The following is an 18043-nucleotide window of genomic DNA, read 5'->3' as shown; positions in this document are numbered from 1 at the left end:
AATACTCTGTGGGCCAAATGCTGCCCTCATCTGTTGCTGTGCAACATCAATGATTTCAGTGGGACAGCAGAGATAACCAAGCACAGAATGTGACCAAGGAACTATTGAACTCCCCACTGAATGTCTGAAAGCGAATGATCTTGTTCCTGTGGACAGCTTACAGAATGCACATGAGAGAGGCAAGGTAGGTGAGGCGATATCTTTTATTGGACCAGCTTCCGTTGGTGAGAGAGACAAGCTTTTGAGAGCTCTTCTTCAGGTCCAATAAAAGATATTACCTCCCACACCTTGTCTCTCTAATATCCAGGGTCTGACACTGCTACAACTACATTGCATACAAGAATCTCACATGACACCCATGGAACTCCTGATTAGATTCAGCTGCTGTAGAAGTTGACTTGTGTTTTAAGTGTTATGCAAATGCAAACCCCTCAGGAAACATGCCTCCAAGATCCTGCATGTACCACCATTCTCAAGGGCCTGGGAATGAGGGTTGGACACAATAACCTCTGGAATCAATCTACACAGCCCTGTATATTGGCCATAGAGGTCAGGGAGAGCACTTGGAGGCACTTCCCAACCTGGGAAGCAAGTGAACCCCACTTCCCTAGCAAGATGAGTATAGGCAATTTCGTAATATGTTCTAGTTTCTTTTCATGTAATCACAAAAGTTAGGGATGGGAGAGGTGAAGAAATCCATGCCCCTGGGGGCATAACATTTTAGTAACTAGCTACCATATCACCTTATACTGAATACTGCCGGAAGGTCCTTCTGAAGTGTTGCCTCCCTCCCTGCCAGTATCCAAGTTTCAACTTATTTTCAGATGTATTAGCTGTGTTTTTCCCCACATCAAACCTTGTTTTGCTGTTTGACCACATTTCTAATAGCTTTAGAGCTCTTTGGACTTTGATTAACTGGTACATAGAACTCTTCCCGTTAAATATAATCAGAAAATGTCATTAACATGGCACTTACTCTCCCCTAGAAGGAGAAAGAGCCCAACACCTTCCTCTACCCTATGAGGGGACACACACTGCTCTTTAATTGCTTATAGTTCAGGTAATTGTCTTGGGTATGTCTTGTGCATACCAAACACAACTTGAGTAAGGGTATGTCTACACTTGCAAAGTTTTTGCACTGTAAGTTTCACTGGTGATAGGGAACCGGTGAAAGTAAAGCACTGGTTTGTGTACTCACTTAATTCCTCAGGCATCAGAGAGCATTTACATTAGCAGCACTTCCATCGCTGATGAGAGCTGCACTCTAGGGCAGCTATCCGCAGTGCGGCTCTCTCCAGTTTGATGATGGGTCTTGTGGGAAGGGGGGCGGGGGTGTGATTGCGGGACATGCTGGATCCCTGCACAGTCTCCTCTCCCCAAACACTGATCAGCTCCAGCAGCTCAGCATGGCTCCAGGCAGGGGATCCTTTGCTCTCTGGAGCAGGCATTGTCACCTGGCCAGATAAGTGAGCACTTGCCAAGAAAACAGGAAGGGGAGTTTCAAAGTTCCCGGGGCTTTACAGGAGGGGTGGATGTCTGTTTACCTAGCAGCAGAGCTACTGGCCAGAGTGGTCACCTAGGCACTGTGGGATATCTTCTGGAGGCTAAAAGCTGTGCAAACAGGAAGAATGTGTCTTCACTTGCACATCACCACAAAAACATCACCGATAAGAGCTGTACACCTCTCCTGGAGGTGGTTTTCTTTTTGTGGTGAAACTTCTGAGTTTCACTGCAAAAAGTCACTGGCAAGTGTAGATGCTCTCATGGTTTTTGAGCAAAAAAGGGACTTTTGCCACTTTAAATGGCAAGTGTAGACATGCCCCAGGTCTCAGTGTTGTTTGAAAAATGATCAGATACACTTGCAAAGGACCTGGTAACCATTATGGGAAACAGATCACAGTAAAAATGATAGGATGTGAGTGAAGATTTGTACAATGAAAATGGAGGCGAGTAAGAGCTAAGCATCTTCCTTTTGTCCCTTGTGCATCATCCAGCTTTACCTCACACCGATATCCCCCGAGATAGTCACTGCAGGTGGCACCATTCTGGCATGGATTGGAGGTGCATTCGTCCAACTGCTCTTCACAGTAACTGCCAGCGTAGCCCATGCGGCACTGGCAGCGATGACTGTTTCCCACATTAAAGCAAATGCCGGAATGCTGACACAATTGGTCTACAGGGACTCCTAGAATAAAAATTAATTAAGCAAAGTAAGCAGCCATCTCAAAGTAACATTTCAGAAAAAAAGCTCCCAAGTGCCCACATAGTCGCGAGTTCACCTGGGAATACTTACAGCTAGACCCAACCTACACAAAACTTCTATACCAGGAACTATTCTTTAAAACAAGACTGTTCACCCTGACAAAGAATCACCCAGATTCTGGACAGGACACTGCCACTAGCCCCATGGCAGACAATGACTAACAATGCCAGCTTGGATACTTTTATTCATATCACTAGATAATTTACCACTTGGTGAGTCTCTGCATCTGAAATGTACATAAACCTAAGTTTGCAAAGACTGGTTTCCACCCCATCCTCATCACCTGCTGGAGAAGCCCTTCTCACCCCTTGTATTGAGAATGCCTCTTCCAGACATTCTTGGACCCCCGCCTTGGATTTGTTCCAAAAAGACTCTTCTAGGAAGACTCTGCAGCACATTCCATTTACATGAGGTTTTTTCCATCTGCATCATTTGAATTCGGTAATGGAGTATGGGCCCAAAAGTTGTAGGCAGATGAAGCATCTACTGACCAATATCACTTAACCACATATTTAAGGCATCAGATGTGTAACAGACCTCTCATCTGCAAGGAGGGCAGGGTTTCAACTTGGTCTTTTGGGGATTCACCAGAAGGGCACAAAAACAAATTAGCCCGACAGCATTCAAAGGAGCAGCCCTTATGGAACAGAGATTACTGAAACCCTGAACGCAGACTTAGAGTAGTGTGAGCTGTTGTAGCTTTCCCTGAGAACTAGTCCCTAACTAGGGAGAAGAAAAGTGTTCAGTAAACAAACTGAAGGAATCAGAGGGAGTTTGGACTTAATGCTTCAATGGGTGGAAGGGACAGAGGGTGTCTGGGGGCCATATCTCCTTATAAAACCTCACACAGAGCCTTCCTCAGCTTAATACTGCTTCTCTGTGGCCTGATAAGGGCCAACAAGTCCCAGATTCCAAATGCATCTCAGGAGGGGAGATCCGCAATGACAATACTTTGAGAACTACTGTTTGCTACAAGCACAGAAGAGCACTACTTACCCCTCTGTGAAGCAGCCACCTGACAGGAGACGTTGGGCACGTCACAATAGGCACCAGTCCAACCAGATGGACAGATGCATTGAGACTGAGTTCCCCTCTGGATGCATGTGCCTTTGTTCTTACAGGGAGACTTGTTGCACAGATCCTTGAGTGTCTGAAAAAACAGATCAAACAACTGAGAAGTACAAAAAGAGTATTCAAAGCAGTAGGTTGGAGAAGGCACTGCAAAGGAAATTCTCCAGCCAGCTAGCCAACTCCTTGATAGGACCAGTCTCTACGTCCCTGAATCCAAACGTGTGCAATGTCAGTTTTTCAACTTCGTCCCTCTATGCCAGACTGGGACAGTGTCACCTGCCTGAGTCTTCCTCTCGATGAAACCTGAGAGATACCTTGCCCCAAGAGGGTACTCTAATCTCAGCTACATGCTTCCTTTGTCCAGGATGCTCCAGGCACTGAGAAAGGAAGCATGCTGCCCACTTTTGAGCTCTCCCCCAGGACCCTCCCTGACGGAACCAAGGTGATATGTGCCATCAGCAAAGTGAGCAGGCGGACAGAGAAGTAACATTACCAATGGAAGTATGAAGATTTAATTTCAATGATGATTTGCTCCAATGTTTCTCACATACAACCCCTTGGAGAATCATTTTTGCCTCTTCCCAGGCTCCCACCTTCACATTAACAGGAAGCCTCAGTAAGTCAACAATCCCAGAATCCACATTTTTCACTGAATCCCAGCCCCACAGTTTCCTCCTTTTCCAGGAGGGAAGTGAGATGTGGAAGTCATTTATGCTCTTTGCCTCCACCACCTGCCTCGTTAGCTTCTCCTGCCTATTTATTTCCCCCTTTGCAAGAGCTCATTCTTTCTGAATTCTCCTACTTTCCTGCAGTTTAGTTTAAATTTCCCCACCATTCCAAACTCTTGGTAAAAGGATCAAAGAATACCGGGCCTATTGATTTCTTAAACATAAACAAGGAATGCATTGTTCAAAAGAAAGAATTTGCAATTTTGTATGAAAGACACAAAACAACTGAGTTCCCACTCAACTAATTAGGCTTACCACTCCACCATATCTGTCCCGAGATAACAATAGAGACAAGGTGGGTGAGAGACAAGGTGGGTGAGGTAATATCTTTTATTGGACCAACTTCTATTCGTAAAAGAGACAAGCTTTGGAGCTACACAGAGCTCTGCTGGGACCAACACGGCTAAACCACCACTCCAAACAACAATCTGAGACGACTATACACCTTTACCAGCTTATTTGCTTTCTCAGCACCTAGATGTGAATTATGTCAGCCTCCTTCTCAGATAGATTTGGGAGAGAAATCTGGATCGTCGAGTATTAAAGAAAGGAATGAACTCAGGATTATATCCCCCCATCCGTGTTTTAGCCCTTTCTTTTCTGGGCTTAATCTGTGACCTTTGCACTTGTAATGAGTTATTGGTTACTTAACATACTGGTTTCTATAGCTTCTCATTCCTTTTATTTAGTCTTTGCTGTTCCAGCTCTTCGTTAATTATATCAAACCTACTTTCCATAGAGACAAACTATAATGTCTGCAACCTGTAGACATTATATCCCCTTGGAGAATCATTTTTCTCCACTATACTCTTCAATGGAGTTAGTAAATTCAGGGAGTCTAGAGTTCCTTGTCATATACAATGCATGTTATGATATGATCAAACTCCTCCTTGTGTTCATTGTGGAAACAGAAATTTCCTCAGAGGTCTACCCAGTAACATTAGGAAGCAGGAACATTAAGTATTTTTCCAACCAATCACAAGGTACATGATGGCAGCAGAGGAACTACTGAACTTTACAGTATTTTGGGACTATCTTTAATGCTAGGCTTCTTGGTGAGGTTTTAAGTAGCGTGCAGAGACTCCATACACCAGGTGTTCAGACTGAGAAGTTCTCATCTTTTACATGTTATTTTCATGGCCTCTGTAAATGGCAAAGGCTTTACTGTCATACTTCTCTGCATTATTGGACACCATGTTGTGTTTTCTTTTTCAAACGTACAAACAGTATTGCGTATTTTCCTGTGTGCGTGCTTGTAGCCATCATTGGGTTATTTCTCATGTCTGACTAAATATCTTGCATCAATCAGTTGTTGTTGGGGTTTTGTTTTGTTTTTTATTAATTGGCAGCATCTTGCAGCCAACCTGCTAGGTTAAGTGTCAAGCAGTATACCTAATACTAAGTTCCAAAAATTGCTCATGGTGTTACAAAGCCATGTAAGCATAAGGGAAACTTGCAAAATTCTCATGAAGTTGCAGTCTTTGCCTGGCAGTTTTTATGGCACACTCAGATTGTCTATAAATGACAGAGCTCAGCAGCCTTCTCTTGAATGAAGCCAATGCTGAAGCTCACTGTTGCAAGGCTGGAACAGAGACCTAAGGCATCATGGCTATGTTTCAGTTACAGTAGCATCACAAATATCTTACCGGCAGAATGTAACTTAGTGCTCTACGTCCATGTCAATAAGCTAAGTTTCATTCAATGACACATTTGATTTTGAACTAATACAAATAGATTTTCTGCACTTAAAAGAACTGAGTGGCAAGACTGAGATAAGCACAAATCCTTTTGGAAGTAAAATTCAAACACTGTTTGAATGTTAACAGCGTGATCAGTTTTGATTAATTCAGTTCAATTGCTTGCTTCCTACCACTTCCTTAAACTTCAGTCACGTTAAATCAAATTCATGCAGAGATGTTTGGTAATCACTGCTGAATCTTTTGCAGAACAGAGCAGCAGCTTTGACATTTATTACAGGTACTGTACAATGGGAAACCCCACTTACTGAATACAAAACTGCTTCATTGTGCTATTTTAGTCTTACTGAATCTAACGTACTGGATGATCATGTCAGTTATTCCCGTACAAGAGTTCCTTTGATTGTTTGTGATCCAGAGAGGATGTTTGTTTCAATTACCTTGATTGGCTCTTTGTGGAAAAATTTAGTTTGTTTGGGATCTCACAACTGCATCTATCATAGGGCTTGTCTACACTTACAGTGCTGCAGCGGCGCAAATGCCCATGAAAATGCTACCTATGGCGAATGAAGAGCGTAGGTAATCCACCTCCCCGAGAGGCAGTAGCTGTGTCGACGTGAGAAGCCCTCCCGTTGACACAGCACTGTCTACACCAGGCGTTAGGTGGGTATACCTCACGCAGGGGTGTGGAAAATCCATGCTCCTGAGTGACATAGTTATACCAATATAAGTTTGCAGTGTAGACTAGGGCATAGTTACCAGGAAAGTTACTACAGCTAATTGTGGGCTTTGTTACCCAAAAAGTACTAGACACAGTGAGCTGTGTCTACACCAGCTGTACACTTTTTCTGCTGTGTAACAGTTCAAATGAAAATGTTAAGTGAAAACGGACCAGACAAAATAATTGCTGTAACAGTCTGAACTCAATGCCACTTACTTGGCAGTCTTTCCCAGTGTAACCCAAGGGACAGATGCATTGGTAGGTCCCCAGGCTATCCACACAAGTCCCTTTGTTCAAACAAGGATGGGAATCACATTCATTAATTTCCATCAGGCAGAAGGCCCCAGTGAACCCCACCGGGCACTGGCAGGAAAAGGAGTTGATCCCATCCACACAAGTGGCTCCATTGAAACAAGAACTGAAAAACAAATAAGCATGAAAACAAAACTCAGCTACAACAAAATGCATGTTAACCGACAGCCAAAGATTTTGTATAGGATACAGACAATAGAGAGATAAAGAGCTGGATTGGATCATCTGCTCTGTCCCTTGGCGGGCCTACAGCATACTTACTATGGCTTTGTCAGTCCACTCCACTGTTTGCCATACTGTGAATTTTGTGCTGTGCTAGAGCCACTAGCCTAGTTCTCCAGAGGCTAGGGTTCAGTGTGGGCAGAAGCATTCCATACCAATGTGTAACCATGTGACCAAAATACAGAGGAACGAGTGCTATTTAGGCAGAGGAGAGTTCTCATGGTGGTGGGGTTAGAGTTGGTGAAATTCTATGGCCTGTGTTACACAGCAGGTCAGACTAGATGATTATAATGGTTGGTCTCTTCTGGCCTTACTCTCTGCAACTTTGACCAAGTGATTCCTGCATCAAGCCCATGACTTCTGGCTGAGCTAGAAGCATTTCTCTGGAGAGACACCCAATCTCAATTTAAAGACAAAGTTATGGAGAATCCACTATATCCCTGGATAAATTGTTCCTGGTTAATTACCCTCACTTTAAACGGTGCATCTTATTTCCAGTTTGAATTTATCTAGCTTCTGCTTCCAAGCAACTGGCTCTTGTTCGCCCTTTGTTCGAATTCTCCTCTCCATGTAGATCACAGTGTATAAGTACCAAGTCACCTTTTAGACTGAAGCTCAGTCTATTTTGTTGATCAAAGACAAGTTTGTGAGGCAGGTTTCTCAGACCAGAGAGCACCATGTGCGCTTTGGGGAGCGAGGACACCAAATCATATTTTGCTCCCTGAGTCTGCAATATCTGGCTATGGACCCCAGAACACACAGGAGTGACCCCTGCTTTACATTTGCAGAACAAAGCCCTGGCCTCTGAAGTTTTAAATAACCCAAGCAATAAGGATTCCATTGCTTGTCTAGAAAGACTATTCAAGAAGGTTAAATCTCTTATTAGCCTAAATTTTCCTCATCTATATTTGATTCTATTACTCCTCAGTAATACCTCTGCTTCCCAGGTGTACACAGCTTTCGGTTGTGTTTTGTAGACAGAGTCACTTTTATTGCACCTAGCCAAGTTTTACATATGTAATTCCTTTAAACTTTCCTCAAATCAATGCCTTTTGCCTATCTACCCTATTACTAGTTTTGCTGCTTTTCTCTAAATTCCCTCCAATGCCTCCAATTTTTTTTGATTGAATCACGTTTGAATCAGAAAAGAATTAAAGAATTAAATTAAAGAATTAAAGAATTCTTGTTTTTTGAATCTCTATCAAGATGTTGAATGGTAGAAGAAATTTAACAAACTGAATGAGTTTATCATAGCAAATGGTGTAGAGTGGCAAAATTGCATTTGTGTGCTCTGACAGACCTTACGCCCTGACTGGGAAATTTGGTCACGGTGCTTTGGCAAAAATTCAACTGGCACCTAATGCTAAGTTCACTTGCTGCTGTATTCATTGTGAGGCACTACTTGCTAAAACTGCCTGTCAATCTGATAGTGATTCTGGATCAGGCTTTAAAGGTTTTATTAAAACCTGAGTGTTGAACTCATGCTTATTTTCAGTTAGGAGAAAAGAATTGGGAAGCGATCATCAAAAACTTCTCCACAAAATTCATCCTGACCTCTCTCCTGAGATCAGAGACAAATGCCTGAATTTGGTCACCTAGTTTAATGAAAACTCTCCCACCAGTGTAACAAGTGAGAAATGGATCTGGGACCCATTTTCAATACAAGACAATACCCTGTCAGGTGGCTTCTCAGCAAAGGGAAAGGAAGAGGTGATTGTCATGTAATGGTGCATTCAAACTCAAATTCAACAAAGTGCAGCTCTGTGACTTTTGGTTGAGAAAGAGGGTATGTCTACACTGCACAGTTGTTGCCAAAACTTTTGTCTTTCACGGGTACTTAAAAAAGCCCTCCGCGAAAGACAAAAGTTTTGCCGACGCAAGTGGCAGTGTGAACGTGGCTTTGTCGGCAGGAGCGCTGGAAGTATTTTGTCGGCAAAAGTGCCGACAAAATACTCCTGAAGAGCATTCACACATGCTGACTTTTAGTGACTTTGTCGCTAAAAGCTGCGTAGTGTAGACAAGCCCGGAGAGAGGCACTTTGCTCTGGCAGAGCTTTGAAATTTTGTTATGCCCTTCAGCACTATGTATCTATGTGAGACTTTTTTCTACCTTTATCACTATTAACACCAAGTATAGGATGAACCTCAGTGTAGCACCAGAACTTCGGCTGAAGCTCACAATTCTCCCCTGACAAAGCAGCTATGTTCCGTGAGGCAAGCACACCCTTTACTTTTTTGTCTTCTCTGAGAACTACTCAACATGTTTTGTAATTTTTCTTGATTTAAATTTTGTAAAAGGGAAGCAAAATGAATTTTGGCCCATATCCAACAATAATCCATATAAACTTCCAACTTAAATTATACAGTTAAAAAATCAAGTCATTGATGTAGTTCAGTAGCACACCAAAATATATCAATATGACAAATATGTGTTGATTGTTTCTTGCAATTTCAGTAACACAAAAGAGAAATAATAATAATAATCATGGCGGATTGTAATAATAATGGCTGCTTCATTGTGTTTCTTTTTGATTCGCTGTCTAACAACCTGAAGGGCTTGAAAATGATGTCATAATAGAACATTTTAGGCTTCCCTAGACATTTATTTTACTACACAGTCTGGAAATACTAAAGTCACACTTATGAAGAGCTAAAATAAATGTCCACAAAATGGAAAAATCTGCATGTGGTACTTCAAACGTAAGTTTGTTTGTTTTTAAAAAAGATGGCATTGTGACGCTCTGTACCTCGGGGGAACACCCAGCACCCCCATGTTCATCCTTGTAAAATGATTGTGTGGTATCCAATGCAAAGTTTGTCATGTTGGCTGTCTTCAGAAGTTTCATGATGCACTGAGCATTGCTGTTACCGTAATGTTATAGTAAGTTTATAGGTTATAATTTCATGTACGTAGTTATGAGGCTGAAAATGTATCCTTATGGCTTAAAATAAGCCCAGGCAAAAACTCTCCAAGAGCAGAGAGGCAGTTCACACCTCATCAGGGCAGGTATGGGACAAACCCAGTCCAGCCTCACAGGAACAAAGGACCCTGGCCTAGGCAGCAACAGAAGAATCTGTTGGACTCTCGAGTGGGTCACCCCCCTTCCTTTAGCCAGTTTGGGACTGCAATGAGGTAATGCTCACCTGACTCTGAAGGGGGGTGGGGACAAAGCCAAGAGGGAAGAAAGAACATGATAAAAGGGTGAGACATTTGCCATGCTCTCTCTTTCTTCCACCTACATCTACAGACACTATACTAAGTGACTGAAGCGCTGATCAAAGGGGAGAGCCTGGCTGAAGGGCAACCAGCCAGCCTGTAGTGAGAAGCACCTAAGTTTGTAAGGGCACTGAAAGTGTTACGATCAGCTTAGAATGCATTTTGCTTTTATTTCATTTGCCCAAATCCAACTTGTTATGCTTTGACTTATAATCACTTAAAATTTATCTTTCATAGTTAATACATTTGTTTGTTTATTCTACCTAAAGCAGTGCATTTGGTTTGAAGCATGTCGGAGACTCCTCTTGGGATAAGAAGCCTGGTATATGTCAATTTATTTGTTAAATTGATGAACTCATATAAGCTTGCAGTGTCCAGTGAGCATAACTGGATACTGCAAGACGGAGGTTCCTAGGGTTGTGTCTGAGGCCAGAGATATTGGCTAGTGTCATTCGGTTGCACAATCCAAGGAGCAGCTTACATGCCAGAGGCTGTGTGTGAACAGCCCAGGAGTGGGGGGTTCTCACAGCAGAGCAGGGTAAGGCTGGCTCCCAGAGTCAAGGATTGGAGTGACCTAGCAGATCACTGGTCCAGATAACACCAGAGGAGAATGTCACATGTATATGAACCAATAAAGTTTGGGAGCTGCTGACTAATACATCTTTCAGGAAGATTTTCCCCCAGTTTAAGTTCTCTTAATTTTGGTCCCATTACTCCAAGTTAGTTCTACTCAGTTCCTCTCCTTGATGCTTACACCCTTCCAGATACAACATTTGAGGAGTTATGTCCCAAGCCTCCTAGTTGCCTCTTCATAAGCTCTTAATAGTGCCTCTATTTTTTAATTAGCTTCCACTGTTTTCAGTCCGTAACCTTGAGTTCTCTAGTTCAGTCTGTATTTTCCCTGTCTTCCTCAGTATCGGCAACTCCTTTTTAGCTCCATCTGCACATTTCAATAGTGGTAAACTCCCTCTTCACAATCACAACTCACAAACTCCCTCCTCACAAACATGCCTGTATTATCCCACCAGTAACCCTCCCCGCCCCACAGCTTGGTACAGGGTTAATCAATCTCATTTGTTTAGTCTTAACTTTTCAATCCATAGAACAGTGATCCTATCCAAGACAATATGAATAAATTTTTCAGATTACACTGAGACAGTGGCAAATACTTTATTTTACATCTATGACATTCCTTTTATCCACTAATTTAGTAATTCTATCAATAAAGCAATCCTAACCAAAAAAAACCCAGTCACATGTGGCAATCTTATGCATAAACCTCCATTGTAAATGTAAACTCATTTGCTTTCCAGACTGCTGGTACCTTCCCAGTAGCCCATTGTATTTCAAAAATATGAAGTGGATGGTTCAATAAGTTTTAGCCAATTCCCTTAATATACTAGGATGCATGCTTCTCAGCTGAGTACAAGAGAGACAAGATTAACTAAATGCAACAGCACTGGAAGTGTGTCTCCCTGTGGAACCGGGTCACCAACCAAAGCTCCTTTGCTGAGCGGAATCAAGCAGGAACTGATCACAAAATGGAAGGGAGCAATATTCATACCCACATGCACGAGGCGCACAGCCTACTGGTAACTGGTAACAGTGGGCCAAAACTTCTGAACTATGGGATTTGCCACCTGGACTTGCACAATAAGCACAGACCCAGACGTGTAGTTCTATATGAGCTGGTACCTTTGGAGAGCATAGCCTTCTTGCAAGCACAAGCTAGGCAAGCATCCGTGGTCTTTGAGGCTCAAGCTTGTCCCAGCACCACCACGCAGGAAAACAGCAGTCCCCAGGGTTGTTCCTGAACACGACTGCCTTAAGCCACTGGACAGCATTCTGTCTCTATTCTCTCCCTCCCTCCATATTTAAACATATACTTACCTCTCGGTACACTCATCAATGTTGTTCTCACAGTGGGTCCCCTCAAACCCTGCCTGACACTTGCAGGTGTAGCTGTTGACGTAGTCCGTGCAGGTGCCTCCATTCTTGCATGGTTCACTCAGACATTCATTTATGTCTGTCTGACACTTATCCCCCTGAAACCCAGGCAGACAGGTGCATAAGAAAGAGTTCACCCCATCCACACACGAAGCTCCATTCTGGCAGGGATCTGCAATAACAACACACTATGTATTACAATGGATATATAAATACCGTGGCAGGGCCAGGTTCAGCTGCACTTATGCAAAAGGGCTACAAAATTTCAAAAACAAGTGCCTTTTTACACACTTTTTTGACACAATCTATATCAGGGACATAATTTGAATTCATAGAATCGTAGAATCTCAGGGTTGGGAGGGACCTCAGGAGGTCATCTAGTCCAACTCCCTGCTCAAAGCAGGAAAAATCCCCAACTAAATCGTCCCAGCCAGGGCTTTGTCAAGCCTGAGTTTAAAAACCTTTAAGGAAGGAAAATCCACCACCTCCCTAGGTAGCCCATTCCAGTGCTTCACCACCCTCCTAGTGAAAAAGTTTTTCCTGATATCCAACCTAGACCTCCCCCACTGCAACTTGAGACCATTACTCCTTGTTCTGTTATCTGGTACCACTGAGAACAGTCTAGATCCATCCTCTTTGGAACCCCCTTTCAGGTAGTTGAAAGCAGCTATCAAATCCCCCCTCGTTCTTCTCTTCTGCAGACTAAACAATCCCAGTTCCCTCAGCCTCTCCTCATAAGTCATGTGCTCCAGCCCCCTAATCATTTTTGTTTCCCTCTGCTGGACTCCTTCCAATTTTTCCACATCCCTCTTGTGTCTGGACACAGTACTCCAGATTAGGCCTCACCAATGCCGAATAGAAGGGAATGATCACGTCCCTCAATCTGCTGGCAATGCTCCTACTTATACAGCCCAAAATGCTGTTAGCCTTCTTGGTCACAAGGGCACACTGTTGACTCATATCCAGCTTCTCGTCCACTGTAACCCCTACGTCCTTTTCTGCAGAACTGTTGCCTAGCCACTCAGTCCCTAGTCTGTAGCGGTGCATGGGATTCTTCCATCCTAAGTGCAGGACTCTGCACTTGTCCTTGTTAAACCTCATCAGATTTCTTTTGGCCCAATCCTCTAATTTTTCTAGGTCCCTCTGTATCCTATCCCTACCCTCCAGCATATCTACCACTCCTCCCAGTTTAGTGTCATCTGCGAACTTGCTGAGGGTGCAATCCACGCCATCCTCCAGATCATTAATTCTATAGGATTATCCCATAAAGGGCGAAACTTTACACGAGGCTCTGATCAAGAAAATACTTCTGGGAATTTAGGTTTATTTTACAAGGTTCTCATTCACCCAAAACAAAATCAATGCCCAAGCTCTGGTCCTATTCCCTTCATGAGCACTAAATCTCAACCCTACCCCCTCACAACCCAAACTTCTATAAACAGACAACACAGCCAAAGGTAGCTTCTCTGTCCCGATAGCGCTCTGTCCAGGCTTCTAGACAACAAAACCCCTTCCTCAGACACTGTGATTCTGAATACATCTGTGCTGAGATTTGATCCAGCATAACCCATGCTGCTGTCTAGTGCGGTAAGGCTGCCCTCAGAAGCAGCACTGAGGCAGGGTGCTCCCCATAGGGGCACTGAAAGACCCACACACCTCCCTGTCACTCAGATCCATAACCTAGGTGTGTTCTTCAACTCAACCCTTTCCTATCCATCAGAATAGCTAAAAGTCTTGTCCAGGTACTCATTCCCTACAACCTTCTCTTATCCAGCCTGGACAATCCCCCCCTTCTGTCCATTCACAGTGCTGCTGCTGCAAAGACCATTTTCCTAAATCAGTTGCTCTGACCTTTTCATCCCTCTATTTGTCTCCCTCCCACTGGCTCAACCTTTTCCATTGCAAGCAAACTGCTGATCATCACTTTCAAGGCCTAACCCTAGCCAACCTTTCATCTCTCATGCCATTGAGATGTCAGCTCCCACCTCCACTCTGCCAAAGATGCCAGCCTTCCCAACACTTCTTACAATTTCAATCAAGCACCTTCGTTCTTCCTTCCATGCAGCCCCTGACATATGGCCGGAGCTTCCCATAGCCACCTGCAAAGCTACCTCATCATCCTTCAAGTCCCTCCTTGGCATTATTCCTAAGAAAAAATGTAACGGCTAGACAGCTGTTGTGCTGAGATCACAGCCTGTCATGCTCACTGTTTTCTTGTGCTCCCCTACCTGCATCCACCTGTTGCCTTATATTTAGGCTGTAAGATCTTTGGGGCAAGGAACTTCTTTGTTACATTTGGAGAGCACCTAGCACAACAGGGAATTGATCTATGCTGCCACAATACCCATTTCAAAAATGAAAAGCAAAATTAAGGCTGCACAGTTAGAAACTCTAGTGAAGAAATACTAAACATCAGTACAATTTGTATTCTGTCTTCTTGTGCAGGTGCATCAAGACAGAGGCTTTAATTATGGAATTAAAGATTACACAATATGCATCCAAGGATTCACCATTTGAGAATTATCTTCATATCTTTAAAGTCTGCAGTGTAAGAGGGAGCACCTGCACCCATTTAAAGCTCATCGGACTATTGCAGAGACAAGGACATAAAAGCCAGACCCTTAGCAGCTATAAAGGACTGTGCCTATGGCAGCCAGCCTTTTATGACTGCAGCTGAAAGCTAGACATTTCAGTTGTCTGCTCAGCATATCTACAAACAAGTTCAGGGGACTCAGCTCATCACTTTGGCTCCACTATTGGATAGGTTATTTGGTTCTGGGGTTAAAAACACTATTGGCCCCACAGGAGGAAAGTTTTCATTACTACCATAGCCCACTTCATTTGGAGAAGTTTGCAAAGTCTCTTAATTTCTTGCTGGGTGTGTTTTAATGAATAGGGATACGTGTTAGACAAATCTCCTGACTTTACCATGAGACAGGGAAGAATACTTAAGAATTGAGAGAAATTTTATAACTATCAAAACAGGCAAGACAAATACATTTTTAAATGTAGCATATACAAGTGTCATTTTACATTGGCGTCCAGGACAGGGACAGAGCTAACTATCTAAAGCCATCATTCCAGTAGACAAGTCTACAAGATCGGTACACCAAATCAAAATAACATTTTATTAATACTGACTCTTTTCTATCTCTTTGTTCAGAAGAAGGCATTCAAAAGAAGAGGCTGAACCAGAGATGCTAAATCTGTCTCTGCAACAGCATTTAAGAGATGGATCTGGAGAATCACTAATCTCCCTTGGGTGAATATTACTACCATACATGCTTAGAACTCTATCTGGAAACTTCATACATTTAAATCATTTCCCCGAAAGCTTAGCTCTTTGCTAGTTGTCTGAGTTATTTCTGCAAAAAATGAAACTTTCTTAAAAGGACATTGTCAATTTTTAAAATAATTCACTAATTTAAGAAAATTCAGTTTATGATACAGCTCTGTAAAGCTGTAAAACGTGAACTTTTAAACACAAATCTTCCCGAAAAACATTAAGTGTTTTTCTGTTCCTCTGTCGTTTATAAAGGATGGGTTCAGGAAGAGAAAAATCTGACGGTATAGTTAGTTTCTTTACTTCTGGCTATCTAAGACGTTACTTTCACTTCAGTAGGCACAACATTTTCAGACAGATGTGAATCTCAATTTGATGGTGTCCCTCATGAATGTGTGTAGAACATTTTTACACTTTTAAATTCAAAACTTGAGCATAATTCCTACTGTTTTAAATACTACAGCCAGCTTCCATCAGAGAGCAAGCAAAGGGCATTTCAGCTCCAAAAATGGAAGTTTCACAAAGTTGAACATGTTTGAAATAAAGGATAACAACAGAAACTGTTAAGTGCATCTACCAATAGCAGTCATCAGTACCACAGCAAAGTTGTTTCTAGGGCAAATAGGAAATTGCCTGTTTCAGAGAACTAGCCATTTTGCACTCACTTGAAAGGCAGTCATTAATGTTGCTATCACAGTCTCCTCCAGTGAAGCCTGGGCGGCATTCACACAAGTAACTGCCTTGAGTGTTATGGCACACAGCATGATTCTTGCAAGGCTTTGACACACACTCATCTATATCCACTGTACATCTCTGACCTGAAACAAGAAAGGTTTTAGAACAAGACCTTGGAGGTTAAGATTCCAGTGATGCAACTGCAGTCATGCTGCTGCTTAAACTCAGAATGGAACAGTGTCCCTCCCCATCCCATTACCTTCCCAGCCAGCAACACACTGGCAGGTGTAGCCCTCTGAGTCAGGAGATTCTTGGCAGATTCCAGAGTTCTCACATGGATCAGGAGAGCAGGGAGACAGCACAAGCTGGCAGTTCACTCCTACAAGAGGAAACCAGAGGGGAAAATTGTTAAGGGCTTATTATACCTAAGAAGGAAAAATGAAGAGATTATAATCCAAAGGATTATCCAGAGGGAAGTGGACTGTAATCCATGCTGGAGGAGGGGAAGATCACTGCTGTTCTACCTGGTGTTGGCTACAAGAGGTGGTTAAATCACTGTGACCCAAATAGTCTGAGGTATTTTGGGGGAAGGAGAGAGGACAGGAGGCTACAGCAGTCAGTCACCCAGGGCGATGGGTCTGGAGCAGATAGCAGGTTTAGAGAGGAACCTCTGGGTGACCTAGACAGGCTGTGAGCAGCTTAGTAGTGGAGAGATGGCAGCATTTAAAAGAGAGAGGTAGAGTCTGTCTGTTTCACTCAGACAGACCCCATACTCATGATGCTGGGGGTTAGGGAAAGTTTTAGTATTTTGCTCTCCTGTTATTATTCCCTTACTTCCCATCCTTTTACTTCCTCCTCTGCTAGCATTACGTTCCTGCTACACTTTTCAGTTCTGACATTTTCATTTTCCTCTTTTCTCACCCTTTTGATGTTTGGCCAGGTCTGTGTATGTGACATGATTGTCAGAAGAAACTAACCAAGCCAAGTCACATGCAGACTCTTAAAAGCTGTTCACTTTTGTGTGCAACACACTGAACGTTTAAGTGAAAGTTTAGCTTTCATAGCAATGCGTCCGATGAAGTGAGCTGTAGCTCACGAAAGCTTATGCTCAAATAAATTTGTTAGTCTCTAAGGTGCCACATGTACTCCCTTTCTTTTTGCGAATACAGACTAACATGGCTGCTACTCTGAAACATAGCAAGGGATGCGTTTCTGTGGCAAATGCCACTGCTGCGGAATGGTAAAAATATCTGGTGCTCAGAATGCAAGCTCCTGTGATTGATTGAGTCTGCACACCATATTCAGAGAAATGTGGGGCTGGAAGGGACTCCAAAAGGTCAGCTAGTCCAGCCCGCTATGCTGAGGCTGCTTCTGACTCTGGTTGGATCTACAGCTGCCCTTTGACAGCACCAGTGGTCACAGGGTGATCAGACAGCAAGTGTAAAAAATCGGGACACTTTTGTTTTTCAGGGGCTGGGTGATATAGTTGCCTATATAAGACAAAGCCCCTAATAGCAGGGCGGTCCCAATATTATCGGGACGTCTGGTCACTCTAAATGGTCAGGAGTGCTTTCATTTGCCTCAGCAAGAACATTATGACTTTTCCAGATATCACCATCTCCACAAGTATCTTTGCCTTTGTCACAGGAAGACTGTATTTTGCAATGTTCTCCACACTGGGCTACTCCTGAAAACCACTATAAAACTTCATCGGGTACAGAATGAGACCATCTGCTTACTGAGTGCTCTGTACATAGAACATGTGCTCTGTAGTCTGCATTAAATTTCTATGCATTTCCTTGTGGTTCAAGTGTTTTTGACATAGTCCTAAATTATTTGGGCTTTGGTTACCTTCAAAGTCAACTGTCGGACACGCCATTTTTATGTTCCTAATTCACCAGTCACATA

The 18043-nt window shown here is 43.0% G+C and overlaps 1 protein-coding gene across 1 annotated transcript in view; it reads right to left on the bottom strand.

Annotated features, from left to right (window-relative positions):
* The window catches only part of NOTCH2 (notch receptor 2), a 131068-nt gene that overhangs the window by 21391 nt on the left and 91634 nt on the right, over positions 1 to 18043 (bottom strand). Inside the window, exons 15-20 of the mRNA XM_077823724.1 lie at positions 16395 to 16514; positions 16126 to 16278; positions 12121 to 12349; positions 6697 to 6898; positions 3260 to 3413; positions 2001 to 2185 (exon numbers count right to left, since the gene is read on the bottom strand). Coding sequence (XP_077679850.1) covers positions 2001 to 2185; positions 3260 to 3413; positions 6697 to 6898; positions 12121 to 12349; positions 16126 to 16278; positions 16395 to 16514 — 1043 coding nt within the window. The remainder of the gene's footprint in view (positions 1 to 2000; positions 2186 to 3259; positions 3414 to 6696; positions 6899 to 12120; positions 12350 to 16125; positions 16279 to 16394; positions 16515 to 18043) is intronic.

The sequence above is a fragment of the Eretmochelys imbricata genome, chromosome 8 (assembly GCF_965152235.1).
Source record: "Eretmochelys imbricata isolate rEreImb1 chromosome 8, rEreImb1.hap1, whole genome shotgun sequence".
NCBI lineage: Eukaryota > Metazoa > Chordata > Testudines > Cheloniidae > Eretmochelys > Eretmochelys imbricata.
Note: the sequence above shows the minus strand (reverse complement) of the source record. Positions and strands in the feature narration are given on the sequence as shown.